Raw genomic sequence first — 15,903 nt, forward strand, 5'->3', positions numbered from 1 at the left:
TTACTGGCCCAGTGCCTGTTGCCTGTCTTCTGCCTCATAGAAGAACATGGACCAACCAGGTGGTTCTGCTCTGAGAACCACCAACAGCATCATGGGGCCACCATACTGCAAAGTAAAGCAATCATGGGCCTTCTGTGGCTACCCTGTTTGCCCTCTGTTTTGCTGTCTTGTCCTGGGCATCCTGACTCTCCTGAGCCCTGGCCTGTTTCCCTTACAGATTCTATTCCAAATCTCAGTCCTGGGTGGCACACAGTTCCCTGTCTGGCCTCTGTGCCCTCTCTTACCACCTGACTCTTCCTCACTCCTCCCCACCTCCTTTCTTCTGTAGCCTTCTCCCTTATCTCTTGGCTACAATAACCTTGGACTCAGGATGCCTGGGTCACTCCTTCCTCACTCCCTTAATCACCCCTGCCAGGATGCAGAACTTCACCCCTGGCACTGGGTTCCCTGGCCTGACCTGCCCTCCTCGTGTGGGTGGGGCTAGGGGAGTCCATTCTAGCAGCACAGAGCAAACCTCCATGACAGTGGCCTGTGGCCTGTTGCTGCTACTAGTGGGAGTCTGGCTTTGGCGACCGTATGGCTCTGCATGACCAGAAGCTTGTGGGAGCTGCAGTTCCTCCTAGTTCTGCTTCCAGCCCAGATCCTGAAGCTTAGAGACAGAATACACTCTCAGGCTCCTGGGTACCTACAGTAGCCACAAGCGTCCTTTATGTCACTTTCACCCTGTCAGCCTTACCTAGGGAAGATGCCCTGCATTATCCTAACTGCTGGGTGTGGGAGCCAAGAGAGGGCCTCATTAGCATGTCAAATGCTCCCATACCTGGTGCTCATCAGAACCCAGAGTGACTCTGGTCCAATTCTACAAATGAAAGAATATGGAGCCATGCTTAACAGTCTGCCCAAGTTACAAGCCATCCAGTGCATGGCAAGGGGAACTCGGGTCTCCAACCTGCCAGGTGAAAACACTTCTGGCCACATACTGAGAAGGGGTTGGGGGTGGGGGGGTGTCTATCCCTGTTCACTTAATTCCCCTCCTGAGAGGGACTGCTAAGTCACACCTGACTCCCTCCACCTTTCTCCCCAGGCTGCCATCCTCACCCTAATAGTGACTCCTGGCATGGGATGACAGTGTCAGAGCCAGAGGGCTGGCTCCTTTCCCCTTTTAGCCAGGAAAGTCCCTGCTGCCCCTGTCAGATCCTTGGCAGTCACCACGCCGGCCATGTAACCAAACTCCTGCATTTTATTTCTGTAGAAAGCCCTGATCCCATCTCCAGGACTACCGGAAGGTAGAGAAGCTCTGGGTGCCTGTGCAGGAGGCATAGGGCACGCCCCGGGAGCGAATCTGCAGGGTATGGAAGGTGAGGGGTGGGTTGGGGCCCGAGGAGCCTGGGTTCAGGGACTCGGTGTGAGGCTCCATCACAGTCACAGGGACTGCATAGGACAGCGTCTGGGGCCGGTCATCATGGCGTCTCACTGTGCCCTTGCTCAGGAGGTGCAGGATGCAGGAGAGGACATCGGTACTGTTGCAGGCAGATCCCCTACCGAGGCTGCTGACCAAATCCCTGGGAGGACATGGGCCCTTCTGCCAAGCGTCCAGGACCTGGGAAGGAGAGGGAAGGGCGAACAGCAGGTTGGAGAGACCCAGCTCACTCCACCTCTAGCTTCCACTCCAGGCACAAGCCTCAGCCAGCGAGCTCTAAGGACATCAGGCACGCCCCAACCCCACCCCTTACACACGTACAGGCTCCCAGGCTCCGTAGTGAACCAGAGGCTTCAAACGTGGACCCACCTCCCCCTGCTCCCGCCCACCCCCACCCGAAAGTTCCTTCCCCCACTGCCCAGCCCCACCTACCCGGCAGACAAGCTGGTCAATATGCAGCCCCTCATCCCCATGGGCCTTGAGGATCCGGACAATGAGGCAATTCAAAAGGTTCCGCCTCTTCTCCAAGTTCCGGCCCTCTTCATCCTCTGCTTTCAGGTATGTCTGAGGTGGGATGAGCCACACATTGCCCCTCCTTGGCCTGGGCTCCTCGCTGCCATCTCGAATCTTGAGCACCCCTGAAATAAGCACTGGTCTTCAGTGGGGGGCCCACAAGGAGGCTGAGAGCAGAGGCCCCTCTGCCCCAGGTACACACCTCCTGGGACATCCTTTTGCTCTTGAAGGTCCAGGGGGCCTCTTGAAGAGGTAAGAGGCCCAATCGCCTGATTGAGCATGTCTGGAGAGAGCCCGGAGAGTGCCAGCAGACTCTCCACAGAGACAGCCTTAAAGAAGAGGAGGGAAACATTCTAGTCTTCCCTAAGGGGTGGAGCAGAGAAGGTACAGGGAGGGAGGATAGGGAGTCAAGGTTTAGGGAGGAAGGGTGAGGGACAAGGTACAGAGAGCACAGATGCATAGAGGAGCAGGGCCACCTTCAGGTCATTGAGATACAGCAGCAGCCACATCTGCACGGTGGACACATGCAGGGTCTGGTCCCCAAACTGCAGCTCAGCCCGACCCAGCCATGTCCACTGCAGTCGCCTCTGAGGGCCCTGCTCCAGGGCAGGGTAACTCTGGCCTGAGAAGGATCAGGGAAAAAAGGAGTCAGGGCTGGTGAGGGGGTACTGTGGGTTGAGCTCTGCCCCTGCTAATGTCTGCAGAGCGTGTGTCCCAGTGTTTATGGATACCATGGTTCCTGGTCTGAACTTCTAGAGCTTAGCCTTCCCCGTATCTGCCTCCTGGGTAAGCCTCAGGAATCCGGGAGCCCACTCTGTGCCTAGCCTTGTGCAAGGGGACTCTGATCAGTGACTTCCAGGAGTTCCCCATTTTTTTAAGGGAGACCAAAACCACAAAATGAGGAAGGACTGGGGCTCTCATCAAACTGGAATATCCACGAGAAATGAGTTCTCCCTGGTTAGTCTGGGAGCCGCCTGAGGGCAGTGTCTGAGTCTCTTCCCCCTCCTGTGTTGCTGCCCAGGCCAGGATCAGCCCCCAATGGGAAGCTTAGGTTATGGTGACTGACCAGGAGCCAGAGCCCTGCCACTGAGGGAGGTCCCTTCTGGTGACCTCAGGTGCGCTTGACTCCATCCTCCCCACCTCCCACTCTCTAAAGAGAGTCCTATGTCTGTTTTAAGCATGGAAAAGGCAACAGTCTGGGGATCTGGTGCTTGACAACCCCACCCCCTCACCCCAAACCTAAGCTCCTCACTTTCTTCACTGAGGCTCCTACCCCGGGGCCCAGCCCCACCCACAGGCCCTTTCCCTGAATCCCATCCTCTTCCAGCCATTCCCCCCCACCGGCCCCCGCCCGCCCTCTGCCCAGCTCCTCACTCTTGTTGTAGAAGTTGGAATATCGGTTCAAAGTGCCCCTGAGATAGGCCGGCAGGCAGGTTCTGGGGGTCAGCGTGTGGCAGATGGAGGCAGTGGGCCAGCAGCGTGGTGACAGGACCAGCACGGACACTTCTGGCATCGCCCCTTCATAGTAGAGATCCTCATCTTCCTCCTCGTCCTCCTCCTCTTCCCCTGCCACATCTGTGGCCACTGCTGCCCCCGCTCCTTCTGCCTCCTCTGCCTTCTCTCTCTTGTGCTCCCTGTCACTGGCCTCGTGGCCCCCCTGCAGAAGAGACGGGGTTCCCGACAGCCGGTGGGCCTCCTCTGGTCTACTCCTCTCCTCTCTTCCTCCTACCTCCCCACGTGCTAATCCCTTTACCGCCACCCACCTGTATCTTCTTCTCAGTGTCCTCCAGCTTCAGGAGCTCCTGATCCAGCCGTTGGAGCTGGTAGACGTGGAACTGGCGCTGCAGCTCCTCGGACATGCTCAGGCTCCGCAGCATCTGCTGGGGGAGGCGGTTGGGGAAGCAGGGACCGATCTGCTCCAGCACGGCCCCCTCCAGCCAGCTCGAGCCCACGCCCAGGAGACGGTCTGCCATGTAGTGCCTGCGGTGTCACACACAGGCCAGGCCGAGCCTCAGTGTGGGCACTCGGCCTGGCCCAGCTGCCTGCACCAGGACTCCAGCCTGCCCCAACCCCAGACTCCCAGGTGCTCGCCCGGCACCTGCCCCTGTCATCCGCTCCCCAGGTCCATACTCACTGGTAGTAATGCTCGAAGGTGGTGGCTATCTCCAGGCCAGAGAAAATTAGGACTGTCTCCAGGCATCGCTGCAGCTGCACTAGCATCTCCATCCCCCGGGCTCCGCCAATCCGACTGCCCTGGATCCGCTGGTCAATGTGCCGGGCAAACTGCTCACTCACCTGGGCAATGGGGAGGGCACAGGAAAACCCTGAACGCGTGACTGGAGGAGGTGAGTGGGAGCAGAGAGGAAGGTCTGAGGAAGTAGATATGAACAGCTAAGCTGCCTCATAAGTTGGTCAACACTTTTGCTAAACTTAAAAAAAAAATTTTTTTTTAATGTTTTATTTATATTTGAGAGAGAGAGAGACAGAGCATGAGCAGGGGAGGGGCAGAGAGAGAGTGAGACACAGAATCCGAAGCAGGCTCCAGGCTCTGAGCTGTCAGCACAGATCTCAACGTGGGGCTCGAACTCATGAACTGCAAGATCATGACCTGAGCTGAAGTCGGACGCTTAATCGACCAAGCCACCCAGACGCCCCACTTACCAAACTTTTATAAAATGGTTAACAGTTGTGCAAATTAATTAGGAAGTGTTTTTGCACACCGAACATGTCTAAAAATTAAACTAATGACAGTAATTTAATGGGAGTTAATAATTTATGTGGACAAAGATGGTCACACTGCAGTGTTACTGATACAACAGAATGACCAGGAGCACCTCAAGGAGCCACTGCTTCAGCTCCCCCTGCACTACTGTCGGCTTGCCAGGGTGCTTAGCCTGTCTTAGTGTGTCATCTGCTTAAGTGTGCACCTTCCCGAGAAGACAATAAACTTTGAGGACAGGAAACTTGCTCTTCTCACAGTGCCTGACACATTTTAAGCACTTACTAAATATTTAAGGAATGCTGGAGTAAATTATAGTACATCCATTAGATGGAATTTATACAAAAATAAAAAATCATGATCTCATGGCTCGTAAGTTTGAGCCCCGTGTCGGGCTCTGTGCTGGCAGCCTGGAGCCTGCTTTCAGATTCTGTCTCTGTCTCTGTCTCTGTCTCTCTGCCCCTCCCCCGCTCACACTCTGTCTCTCTCTCAAAAATGAATAAATGTCAAAAAAAAATTTTTTTAATAAAAAATAAGGACAAATAGCAACTCTGAAATAAGGCTTTTAAGGTAACGGTCAAAAAACAACAGGCTAAATAAAGCATTTTAGCTACTCGTGAGTAAACTGTTAAATCATGCACGCAGACTGAAGAAAGTACATCAAGATATATTAGCACAGCATGCTTCAGGTCACTATGTGTTTCTTTCACTTTTTATTTAAATTTTTTAAATGTTTATTTTTGAGAGAGAGCGAGCAAGCAGGCGTGAGTGGGGGAGGGGCAGAGAGAAAGGGAGACATGGAATCTAAAGCAGGCTCCAGGCTCTGAGCTTTCAGCACAGAGCTGGACGCAGGGCTCGAACTCACAAACCCAAAGATCATGACCTGAGCCGAAGTCGGACACTCAACCGACTGAGCCACCCAGGCGCCCCTCTCTGAATCTTTAAAACATGGTTATATACCCATACATGTTCCTTGCTGAATGGGAACGGAAGGGTGGTCGTTTTGAGAAGGTGGGGAAGGGGGGGTTTTCAGGGAGAGGTCCAGGGCAGAGGCAAGGGCGGGAGGCTTACGTGGGCAGCTTTGAGAAATGAGAGCTTCAGCAAGGCACCAGCACAGCCGTTCTGCAGCGCCAGCAGGAAGGCTGCCCGTGGCCCAAACAGCTCCGAGCTCGACTTCTGCAGATTATGGAAGTGTTCACAGTAACGCGGCACAAAGTCACCATCCCGCCAGCGTGAGGTCAGAAAGTTGTTCACCTGGAGGAGAGCGGCTGCAGCGTGAAGGGACAGCCCAGCATGCCACCAGACAGTTGTACCCTCCCTCCCCGGCACCCGCCCCTGCCCACCTGCTCCTCCACCACGGCCCGCCAGCAGCGGGTCAGGTTTCTCACGATGCTGCTGGGAAGCCCCCGGGTAGCCAGGGAGCTCCAGTCATGGCTTCTGTTTCTGCCCTCTGTGGAGACAGGGGAGGGGGCAGAGGCAAGGTGGGAGCAGCCCCTCAGCTCAGCGTGAGCCCCAGGGCTGTTCCTGACCTCCTGCCACCCCAGAACAATGCTCCTGAGCGGGGGTGAAACAAACAGGTGAACAGGCTTAGTGGGTAGGGAGGGAAAGCGGGAGGAGGGACAGAAGGCCATCCTAACCGAGCTCCCACCTGAATCTCAGGTACTCACTGGGCCGGGGAGCGGCCACCGCTGGAGGGGGCGCCTCACAGGGCTCCACGTGCACCAGCAGGTGGGTGAGGCGGCGCACCCGTGAGGAGAAAGCAGCTGCGCGGCTCTGGGGATTGTGGGCAGCCTCCCGACACTCCAGGTACTGGTCCAGCAGCCAGCCCAGGGGGCTGATGCCATCCTCATCTGGAGATTGGGAAAAACAAGCTGTGGTGGGCCATGTCTCTAGGGCAGGGGAAGAGGACGAAAGCACCAAGAAAGGGATTGGACAGAACATATGGGGTTGGCGCAGGTAGCAAGGCCCACCTGTCCTTATGGTGTCAGCTGACACCTGGGAAATGTAGGAAAGGAGGTAGTTAGGAGAAGGGGGGCACTGGGCTACCAAACAAACATAGGTACCAAAATGGCCAAGGGCATAATATAGGTGGCTCTGGGGCAGAACAAGAAGGGGCCGGTTAGTGGGGCCAGGGGTCGCAATGGTTACCAGGGGAGGTGATGTTCTGCACCAGGGGGCTGACCAGGGCCTCCCAGCAGGTCTTGCCCAGCGCTTGGGCGGCCTCATCGTCAGGGAGGAAGCGATCAGCAAAATTCTGCTCCTGACGCAGAGCCCCATTGAGCCTGGGGGTGAGGATGGGGGAGGCAGGTGTCAGAGGCTCAAGATGTAAGTTATCCTAGCATCTTCCCAGCCTAATGGTGGGGTAGCCCCTACCAACCAGACCAAATCCCCACCCGGTACTTTGAAGCTGTCCCATGTTAACAGACACATCCCACTCCCAACCCACCAAAGAAATCTTTCTTTCCTTCCCCAAACTGTAGAGCACGCCAGCCCCTTTCCCAAACATGTTAGCTCTCCATCTATACCCTCCACAGAAGGGCCAGGGCCACCCATAATAGTCTTACCTGCCACCCACACACAGCCACACACACATGCTCGCACACACCTAGAACTCAGGTGCAGGAGGCTCCTGCGGTCCTCTGCTATGTCCTGGCTCCAAGCCTGTGCCCGAACCATGTAGAAGAGGCGTGTGTGACGACACAGCTGCTCCCGAAACACTGGCCAGAATGTGGGCTTAGGGCCTAGGACCTCCAACCCCCGAATGCGTGTGTCGATGCCGCCCTGCAATGTGCACATGCCTATTTTCACCTGCTCTGATCCTCCTCAGAGCGGGCTGGGGTCAGCCACACCTTTGGGCCTTATTCCTGGAGCTGCCCAGGGCCTAGCCTGGAGCTCTGGCTCACGATCTGCAATAGTTACACAACCCAGAGCTCTGTGTCCCCGGACCACACCCCATACTCCTGCCAAACCTGCTGGCAGCGCTTTATGCGGATCTGGATGATGGGCCAGAAGTGGGTCAGGTTCTCCAGGAGGATCACCCGGCTGGCTGAGGGCATCACGTTCACCTGGTTGGGGGCAGAGAGTGCTGTCACCTCCATGTGTGTGGATGGGAATGCTGAGGGCACTCAAGTCTGCTCCTGTTCTGTCCTTCCCTTAGCCCGGGGGGGGGTAAGGGGTCCTGACAAAGGGGTCCCGATGCCATCCTCACTGCTCAGGGCCTGATGCCATCACATAGGCACAGGGAGAAAGGACTCTACATTCTAGGGGGCGCAAGACAGGGAAGAATTTAGGAGTTTAGGAGTCTGGGCAGGAGGGCGGACCCTGTGAAGGTGGTCTCATGGTATAGGGGTCCCTACCGAGTTGAGCTCTGTGTTAAGAGAGTTGGTGCTGTCGCCCCCAAACACCACCACCCTGGCCGGCATATAGCTCGAGTCTTCACTAGCCACCAGGAGAGTCAGCTGCCTGGGAGCAGGGAAAAGGAAACAGTCAGAACTGGAACCAGTAGGGTCCTTGTAGACAGAGGCAAGGGGACTCTTTGGTCATGTTTGTGTTGGGCGGGGGGAGCAGTGCTTCCCCCAAACAAACAAAGGGAAGTCACAAAAAAAGTATATGTGTGTCGCTGAGCACATACATGGGGCCTGTTACCTGACGAGGATGCCCTGGTGCATGTGCAAGGTGATGTAGTGGGAGCCGGCGCTGCCATTGGACTCCCAGTAGGTCTTGGGGTTTCGATCCGTCAGCTTGCTGGCCCGGTGCGGGTTGGAAGACACCTCCACCTTCTCCCAGCACTTGTCCTCCTTCATTTCCACGCTGGAGCCTGGGGGCAAGTGGGAAGGGGTGGCCGTCACAGCCTGGTAGGTGTGGAGGGAAAACAGGGGCGGAGGGGTGTGGAGTAACGTGGGGACAGGCACAGACCCTGGCACAGATATCTGAGGAACACGTCAAAGAAGGGGATGTTGATGGGTCGGTGGGTTCGTCTGTGGTCTTCGATCTGGCCCAACACCATCTGCAGCCGGAACATCGGAGAGAAGGGGCGCGGGGAGGAGGGAGGGCACACATGGAGGACACATGGGAACACATATGAAGGAAAGACCCAGCAGCAATGGGACTTCCTCCAGAACCCTGGCAGAGGCAGAGTGGGAGATGTGGAAGGTGGTGCAGAGAACAAATGCCCACAGGCTCATCAGACTCTCCTGTCTTTCCCAAATTCAGGAACACGGCCCCTTCCTCCGGTCCCACTCAGGTTTCATATTCTTACCCAGCTGCGAACCCACAGCCTCCCTCTGCCCTCTTTCCTGACCTGGATGCAGCCTCCCAGGATGTTGGTGGTGAGTTTCCGGTAGAGGTGGGCATGCTTCTCACACTTGAACACCATGTCCCGCAGCTCCTGAGCCAGATCCAGTTTTCCCAGGTGCTTTTCCAGTGCCTTGGAGATGGCATCTCGGGCTCCCAGCTGATTCAGCACCACAGCGTAGTCCCTGCTCACAGAGGCCAGGCGGTGCAGGAAGAAGATGAGTTCCTGGAGCACCTGACATGGGGACAGGGTGGGTGCATAAAGGGCACAAGGCACAGGCCACAGGGCATCTTCAGTAGTATTTACTCTACACCCGCTGGGTGCCGGGACAACTGCAATGAAAAGACAGAGTGAGGAAGTAAAGGCAGGAAGCGGGGAGACACGAGGGCTGAGTGGAGTTAGAGAACCTAAGGCAAACAGATAAGGAAAAGCTAAGAGATGCTCTGCCATCCTGGGGTTCTCAACCACTGATTTTGTTGGCAATGGGTGCAGAGAGCTTCCCAGGTTCCCTTTTAGGCTGTGTCCCAAGAACCAGTTGTGGGGCTGCATTTTGAGATGCTCAGGCCCTAAGCACAGGCAGGGAGGGGGCGCAGAGGGACACTCAATGAGTCTACCTCTGAAATGAAAACCTGGGTAACAGCCCAAAGGTGTGCACTGCAGACACCCACTACCAAGCCTTGCAAGCCCAGGACCTCCCTGTGGCAGGAGACTCTGAGATGTGATGTCCTCTCTACCTCCTTCATCCACCTTATCCCCACAGGCCCAGCCAAACAGGAGGTACCGAGGCTTTTACTGTAATACAGACATAACCTTTTGTGTAAGAAAGGAGATGGCATGTAAGATCACACACTTGGATTTGCTTATATTTGCATTTGCATAAGGATACACCAGAAGGACACATAAATTAATACAAACGGTAAACCAATAAGGTACATGCGGAGAAGCACTGGGAAAATTGGGTGGAAGTGAGAAGAGGTATAAGTGGGAATTCTCAGTGTATACCTTGTTGTACTGTTTTGATTTGTGACCTGTATGAATGTATTACCTATTTGAAAAAATAAAATTCAGTTTTAAAAACAAATTCCAAACCAAGAGCGCAAAGGCTCCATTGTGCCCTCCCAAGCCTCGCCCAGGGAGGGGGTCTGCCTCATCAGAGGCTGCCCTACGCCCTCTCCCTCTAGCGTCTCCCCGGAGCAGGGCAGGGGTACCTCTCGGTCAGTGTCTGGTGACCGCAGGCAGGCCATGCAGGCATCCATGGCCTCGTGCCAGGGGAGCAGCAGCGCCTCGGGGAAGTCCACCAGCTGCATCAGGATCCTGGGGAGCGGGCGGCAGTAGCAGAGAGATGTGTAGCCAGCCTCAAAGACCCCTTTGCCAAATGCCCCTCCCCACCCCCTCACCTCAGAACGGTCAGGTGCAGGGCCTTGTTGGCCGCTGGGGTGTCGAGGCCCCGCATCAGGGTGAGGAAGGGCTGGGGCTGCCTCTGCAGCTGCAGCAGGAGCGGCTTGATCTCCATCTCCCGAGGCCCCACTGAGCTGAGGGCTCGCTCCAGGTCCAGGAAGATTCTGCCAGGCAGACCGCAGCCCTCCATCAGTCGCCTCAGAGGAGTGTCGGGACACTGAGTTGGGGGTTCTTTTCCTACGGGAAGATGGAAGTTACAAAGGTTGGCCATTGTCGGTGATGTTAGGATGAGAAAAGGACAGACAGATTCATAATTCCTAGTGCCTCCTAAAAACGTTTTTTTTTTTTTTGGCCCCCCTAAAAGTTAGGTTTGGGGATCTTAGGGCATCTCTGAATGCATTTATAAGACAATTTTGTGACAAACGTTATGTTTTATATTCTTAAAATAGCAAAGGAGCTTCCTGTCTGCAAACAGCAGAGCATTTCCCTGTATCTAAAAGCATGCAATAATTTGGCTTTCTCTACACTAGAAAAAGTCCAATGTGGGGACTTTTTTTTTTGGGGGGGGAGAGAGAGAGAGGACAGGGGAAGGGCAGAGAGAGAATCTTAAGTAGGCTCCGCACTGGGCGTGGGGCTCGATCTCATGACCTGAGTGGAAATCAAGAGTTGAACAACGAACCAACTGAGCCGCCCACAGGCGCCCCCAAACGTGGGGGCTTTTAAAGGCTCAAATCTCTTGCAATTTTCTGACTTTCCATCCTCCCTCACTCATTGGAGGGAGCGACTCTAAGCTTCAGATTCTTCCTAAGATGCCACCTGTTCCAGATGGGATTGCACAAAAACTGCACAGATGCCTCTCCTGGGCTAGCACTCTCCTAGAGTCAGTCTGCAGAGCTGCAGGGTCTTTTTGGCATCCCACCTTCCACTCTGGATGCATCTGCTGATTCCTGAGGCTGGGCCTGGGCTTCCGGCAGGGTTGGGTGCCCTGCCAGGGCCTCAGGCCCATATTTCCTGTAGACACGGCAGTTGAGCAGGTCCCTGAGAGCGCTGTCATCGAGTCGCTGTGGCAGAGCCAGCAGTAGGTGCTGGGCCAACTCCATGGGCACAGCCAGTTCAGCCAGGATCTCGTCATCCAGAATCTGTCATCGGGGAGAAGCTCTCACTGTAGGTAGCCCTGCTGGCACAGAGGCTCCAGGGGCAGTTGGTAGGGGTGGGGATCTCTACACACATCCTCTCCTTGAGGAACCTCTCATGGCTGGCAGCTGCCTTTTCTCACACAGCTTGCCAATGCCTCTGAACATTCTAGATCTCTTCCCTGCAGCTCCTTACAACTGTGGACCTCCACTCCCCATCCTCAGCCTTCAAACGCTCTGTCACAGTCCAGCCCTTGCAGTGAGCCCTCCAACTTCTGGGTGTCCGGACTGGCTCTACCTCGCCATCCAGGCTCTCCTGAAGGATCTGGAGAACCTCCTGATGGTCGGGTCCATCCAGCTTCTTGATGAAGAAGAGGAGCTCCCACCATTCTGCCTGGGTCAAGTGTTCACTTTCTTCAGCATCCTCATCCTCAGGCAGCACGTAGGGCACCGCATAGAGCTCTGTCATGGGCTTCCACCGCCAGGAGGGCAAGGCTGTGGCTACAGGTCACAGGGCACGGGGATGTCACTGCCCACCCAGCCAGACCACTGTTCTTTGCTCAGCGCTGACCCTGTTTTCTCCCAGGGCTCACCTACACCCAGGGCTCCACTGACCACAGCCCCATGGTTCTCATCAGCCTCAACCACATCTTCAATGTCTTCCTCAAAGCCCAGAATTTCCAGCATGTGCCAGTGTACCCAGTAGGTGCGGCCTGTCGACTCCCACAACACCTGGAGGATATGGGAAAAAAGAGAAGGGGAAGAGAAGGCTCACTCAATGACTGGCTGTGGCCCAATGATGAGGACATACAGCCCTCAGGCTGACCACCTGACCAGGTCTGGAACAACCTCCAAATAACACAACGCTGGCATATGGAGAACATGAACACACACACAAAGGATGCCTTCTCCTCTGGGGATGGGCTCTGCTTCTCCTCCCACCCTATCCTTTGATGGCTCATGCTCCCCGCACTTCCTCCTGGCCTCACCTACTCTCTCCCTGACCCTGACGTTTAGGAAAGTCTTGCTATATCAATATGTTTCTTCCTGGGAGTGAGTCTTCCTGACCTGATAGCTCCCTCAACTCCAACTTTCTCAGCTCTCCAATGGCTCCCTTCTCAACTGTTGATCCCCTTTAACCATTCCAGTCCCCATGGGGGCTTTCTCAGTGGGTGGCCTGCCAGAGCCCCCTGCACAGAACCCCAGTTATACTTCCCCAGCTAAATCCCCAACAGCGTCCCACACGCACCCTCACTCACCTGCACGGGGGGCACGCCGTTGTTGCTCTGCCGGAACTCACCCTCGTCCCCAGCGCTGACCTCCTCGTAGTCATCCAGCATGCGAACTCGCATCCCGGCCTGCAGCGTCTCTCGCACGTACAAGGCATAAGTATTGCCACTTGCAAACTCAGAGCGAGGGCGGAACCTCCTTGACCTCCTAATGGAGGGCCGGACCCGGGCGGGTGGCAGCCCTGGGCCGGCCTCTGCCAGCTGGGGCTGGAAGATGGAGCACGAAGACCGTGCCGAGGGCCCCTGTTTGCTCGAGGCCCAGTCCCAGCGCATGGCCTGCACAAGCTCTGAGATGAGGGTGCCCATGGCCATGCTGAACTCCAGCTCCAGTCGACCCCTCTCCCCACTCAACTCCTCGGGAGCAGAGTTGTTCTGGGCTCCTGGTTCTGCAGCACTGTCATTCAGCTGGTCCAGAAGAGAAGTGACATGCAAATAGCGCTTCACCAGGGAGAAGAGAATCCTTCCTGGGACCTGTAGGATGCAACCTTTGGCCTATGTCCACCTTGTCCCAGCTCTAGCTCCCCTTTCCACACCACCCTTCAAGGGTGGGTGCAAAGGTCTGGTCCCTAGATCTTGGCCACAGCCCCCCCCCCACCTCCCCACAGAATACCTGTGGCAGCTGGATACCCTCAAAAGACATGGGGTGTTCAGAGAGTGTGGCCTGTGCAAACAGAGCTAGCAGAGCACAGCGGCTGTCAAAATCTAGGTGTTTCTCAATGGCTTCTTGCTGGCTCAGCGACAGAAGAATCTGGGTCCGGGTCCCTGAAACCCACACCCCAGTCAGTAACTGCTCCCTAACATTGCCCTTCCCAGGCATCCCTCCTAGATCCTCTACTGTCTTAGTCCGATCCCTTGTTGCCACACACAGGATCGATACCTCTACCTACTTACCTACCTACCTACCTACCTACCTATATCTGCAATATCTATATCTGTAATTGTCTAATAACTCTTTCTTGGCATAGAGATCCAATTAATAGGAGGTTCTTGAAGACTCAGTCCTCTTTCTTTTATTATTTTTTAGAGTAATCTCTACACCTAACATGGGGCTTGAACTCATGACCCCGAGATCAAGAGTACCGTGCTCCACTGACTGACCCAGCCAGGCATCCCCCCCAGCTAGGCATCCTTCCTCTTCCTGCAGAGATGCCCCCACCACCTTCCTACCCCCTTTTCTCCCAACTCAAAGAGAAAGGCAACAGAATCATTCAGGCACTGATGAGGCAGAGGCTCTTGCCACAGTGTCCTGTGAGGCCCTGAGCTGACCTACCTTCCCCTTCCTTTCTCCCCACACTGCTTCTCACCAGCATCATGAGAGGCCAGGGCTTGTATCATCCGGCCTGCGCTCCAGCGAATCTGGTAATCAGGACTACTCAACATGTGCATGAGCAAGTCCAGGACCCTTGGGTCTTTGAATACACCAGTGAGGGGCTCGATGCTGGCGTAGGCGCTGAGTACGTGGACAGTGTGAAGCAAAGGAGCAGGAGGGATGGTGCCCACACACTCCTCCAGCTGCCGGAGGGCCCTCTGAATCAAAGACTTCACATCGGTTTCCATTTCCCCCAGCACAGATTTGTCCAGGGCCCCAGCTTCCCCTGCAATCTCCTGAGAAGGTCCGATGACCTGGCCGTCCTCGCCCAGCATCTTGTGGCAGTTGGCATAGATCTCGTCGTTGGACATCCACAGCAGGATGTGTTCGGCCTTGCAGTCCACTTGGCTAGAGCCCCCTTCCCCATCATCCCCACGCCTGAGGATGAGCCAGCGGATCTGGTACTCAGGATGCCCATCATGGCCCACCCGCTGGCGGATCAGCTCATCTGGATAGGCATGCAAGCCCGGCCCCAGGGGCACTCTGAATTCCCTGTAGCGGAGTTCCCCCACCATCCTGGCACCTGAGACACAGAAGGAAAAGAGAACAGTCAAGCTAAAATCAGAGGGGGAGTTCCAAAAATCAAGGACATCCAGGAGTTGGGGAAGCAAGTATGGCAACAGTTGTCAGGTTGGCTGGGGTAAAGAAGGGCCCAGGAGTTGCCTGCTGCAGGCTGGGTGGGGCCAGGCCTAAGCAGGGGAACACTAGGGTGTTTGTTCTAAGAACACAAAATTTGGTTGAAAGGAGGGTCGAAGGCCCTGCAGCCTGGAGTGGGTTGGTTTGGAGCAGTGGGAAGGGGACAGTGGGGGCAGGGGAGCCGGGCCATAATTAATCCCAAAGCACTGCCATAGGCAGCAGCCCTGAGAAGGGGATCCATGAAGCCCCGAGGGGTGTGTGTTGGGGAATGGGGGTGGGGAGTGAGATCCCGAGTGTGTCTGGGAAGGGATGCTGGCTCCAATGGTTGAAGCGCAGGAGTGTGTCACAGAGGCAAGAGATTTGGTGGGGGAGAATTGGTGGGATGGGGGGGCAAGGCGCGAGGGGCTGGGAGTAAAGCCTGGTGGGCTGCAGGCGCGCAGGACTGGAGACACTGGAGCAGCAAGGCCGGTGGGGGCGACAGGAGACCCAGTGGGTTGAACGGCGGGAGGCTAGGTGGACCCTAGAAGCCGGGGGCGCGCGGCAAGGTGCGGGGGAGGGGGCTAGGCCAGATAAACGAGAATCCCAAGGCACTGTGGAACTGGGGTGGGGGACGCGAAATCGGGTGCGCGCGCGACTCGGTGGGCGAGAGTGCGGAGGAAAATCCAGGGTAGGGGCGGGGGGGCTCTGGCCACCTCAGAAGGCGATGGGGGTCCAGCGCGAGGCCTCTCCTTCGCTGAGCTAGGGACGCGGCGCAGACGATGGCGATGGCGGCGATGCTGGCGGAGATTTGGGCCCCGCCTGGGCCCCCGAGGGGGGTCGAGGCGGAGAGGCGGGAGGGGGCGTGCCTCCGAAGGACAAGCGGGCAGGCAGGGGGCGTGGCGTGCAGGCACAGAGCACCTCGGGCGGCCACTGTCACCGCCCAGCGTGCAGGTCAGCGGCAGCCTGGGTAGGGCGGGGCAGGGCGGAGACGGGGCCCAGCCTGCGGTGCCGCCCGCCCAGCTCTGGGGGCTCCGCCGCCTGCCCGCCTGCCCGGAGTCGTGGCTCATTTCCGCCAGACCCAGCGGAAAGCTAGGGGCCCTGGGAGAGCTCCGGGGCGGAGTCGTCAGTGCCACCTCGGCGACGCGCGGCACCT

At 56.5% G+C, this 15,903-nt stretch overlaps 1 protein-coding gene across 2 annotated transcripts; it reads right to left on the reverse strand.

Moving 5' to 3' along the window:
* Window positions 1–1,222: 1,222 nt before the first annotated feature.
* Window positions 1,223–15,897, reverse strand: CUL7 (cullin 7). 2 transcript variants are annotated; one of them, XM_047860850.1, is made up of 26 exons: window positions 15,464–15,890; window positions 14,071–14,658; window positions 13,377–13,528; window positions 12,737–13,237; window positions 12,071–12,209; window positions 11,776–11,978; window positions 11,264–11,483; window positions 10,344–10,581; window positions 10,155–10,260; window positions 8,953–9,180; window positions 8,568–8,658; window positions 8,298–8,469; window positions 8,009–8,114; window positions 7,622–7,717; window positions 7,258–7,433; window positions 6,801–6,934; window positions 6,320–6,502; window positions 5,996–6,102; window positions 5,724–5,906; window positions 4,068–4,228; window positions 3,697–3,913; window positions 3,308–3,590; window positions 2,410–2,555; window positions 2,136–2,262; window positions 1,853–2,058; window positions 1,223–1,600 (listed from the first exon to the last, which is right to left on the reverse strand). In XM_047860850.1, the coding sequence occupies exons 2-26, from the start codon at window positions 14,648–14,650 to the stop codon at window positions 1,277–1,279; spliced, it is 5,079 nt and encodes a 1,692-aa protein (XP_047716806.1). In that variant the 5' UTR covers window positions 14,651–14,658; window positions 15,464–15,890; the 3' UTR covers window positions 1,223–1,276. The 2 variants fall into 2 exon arrangements, 1 of the variants encoding a protein (XP_047716806.1); XR_007152543.1 differs by lacking the exons at window positions 1,223–1,600; window positions 1,853–2,058; window positions 2,136–2,262 and having other exon boundaries at window positions 2,417–2,555; window positions 3,308–3,451; window positions 15,464–15,897.
* Window positions 15,898–15,903: the final 6 nt, after the last annotated feature.

Source organism: Prionailurus viverrinus, chromosome B2 (assembly GCF_022837055.1).
Source record: "Prionailurus viverrinus isolate Anna chromosome B2, UM_Priviv_1.0, whole genome shotgun sequence".
In the NCBI taxonomy this organism is placed as follows: domain Eukaryota; kingdom Metazoa; phylum Chordata; class Mammalia; order Carnivora; family Felidae; genus Prionailurus; species Prionailurus viverrinus.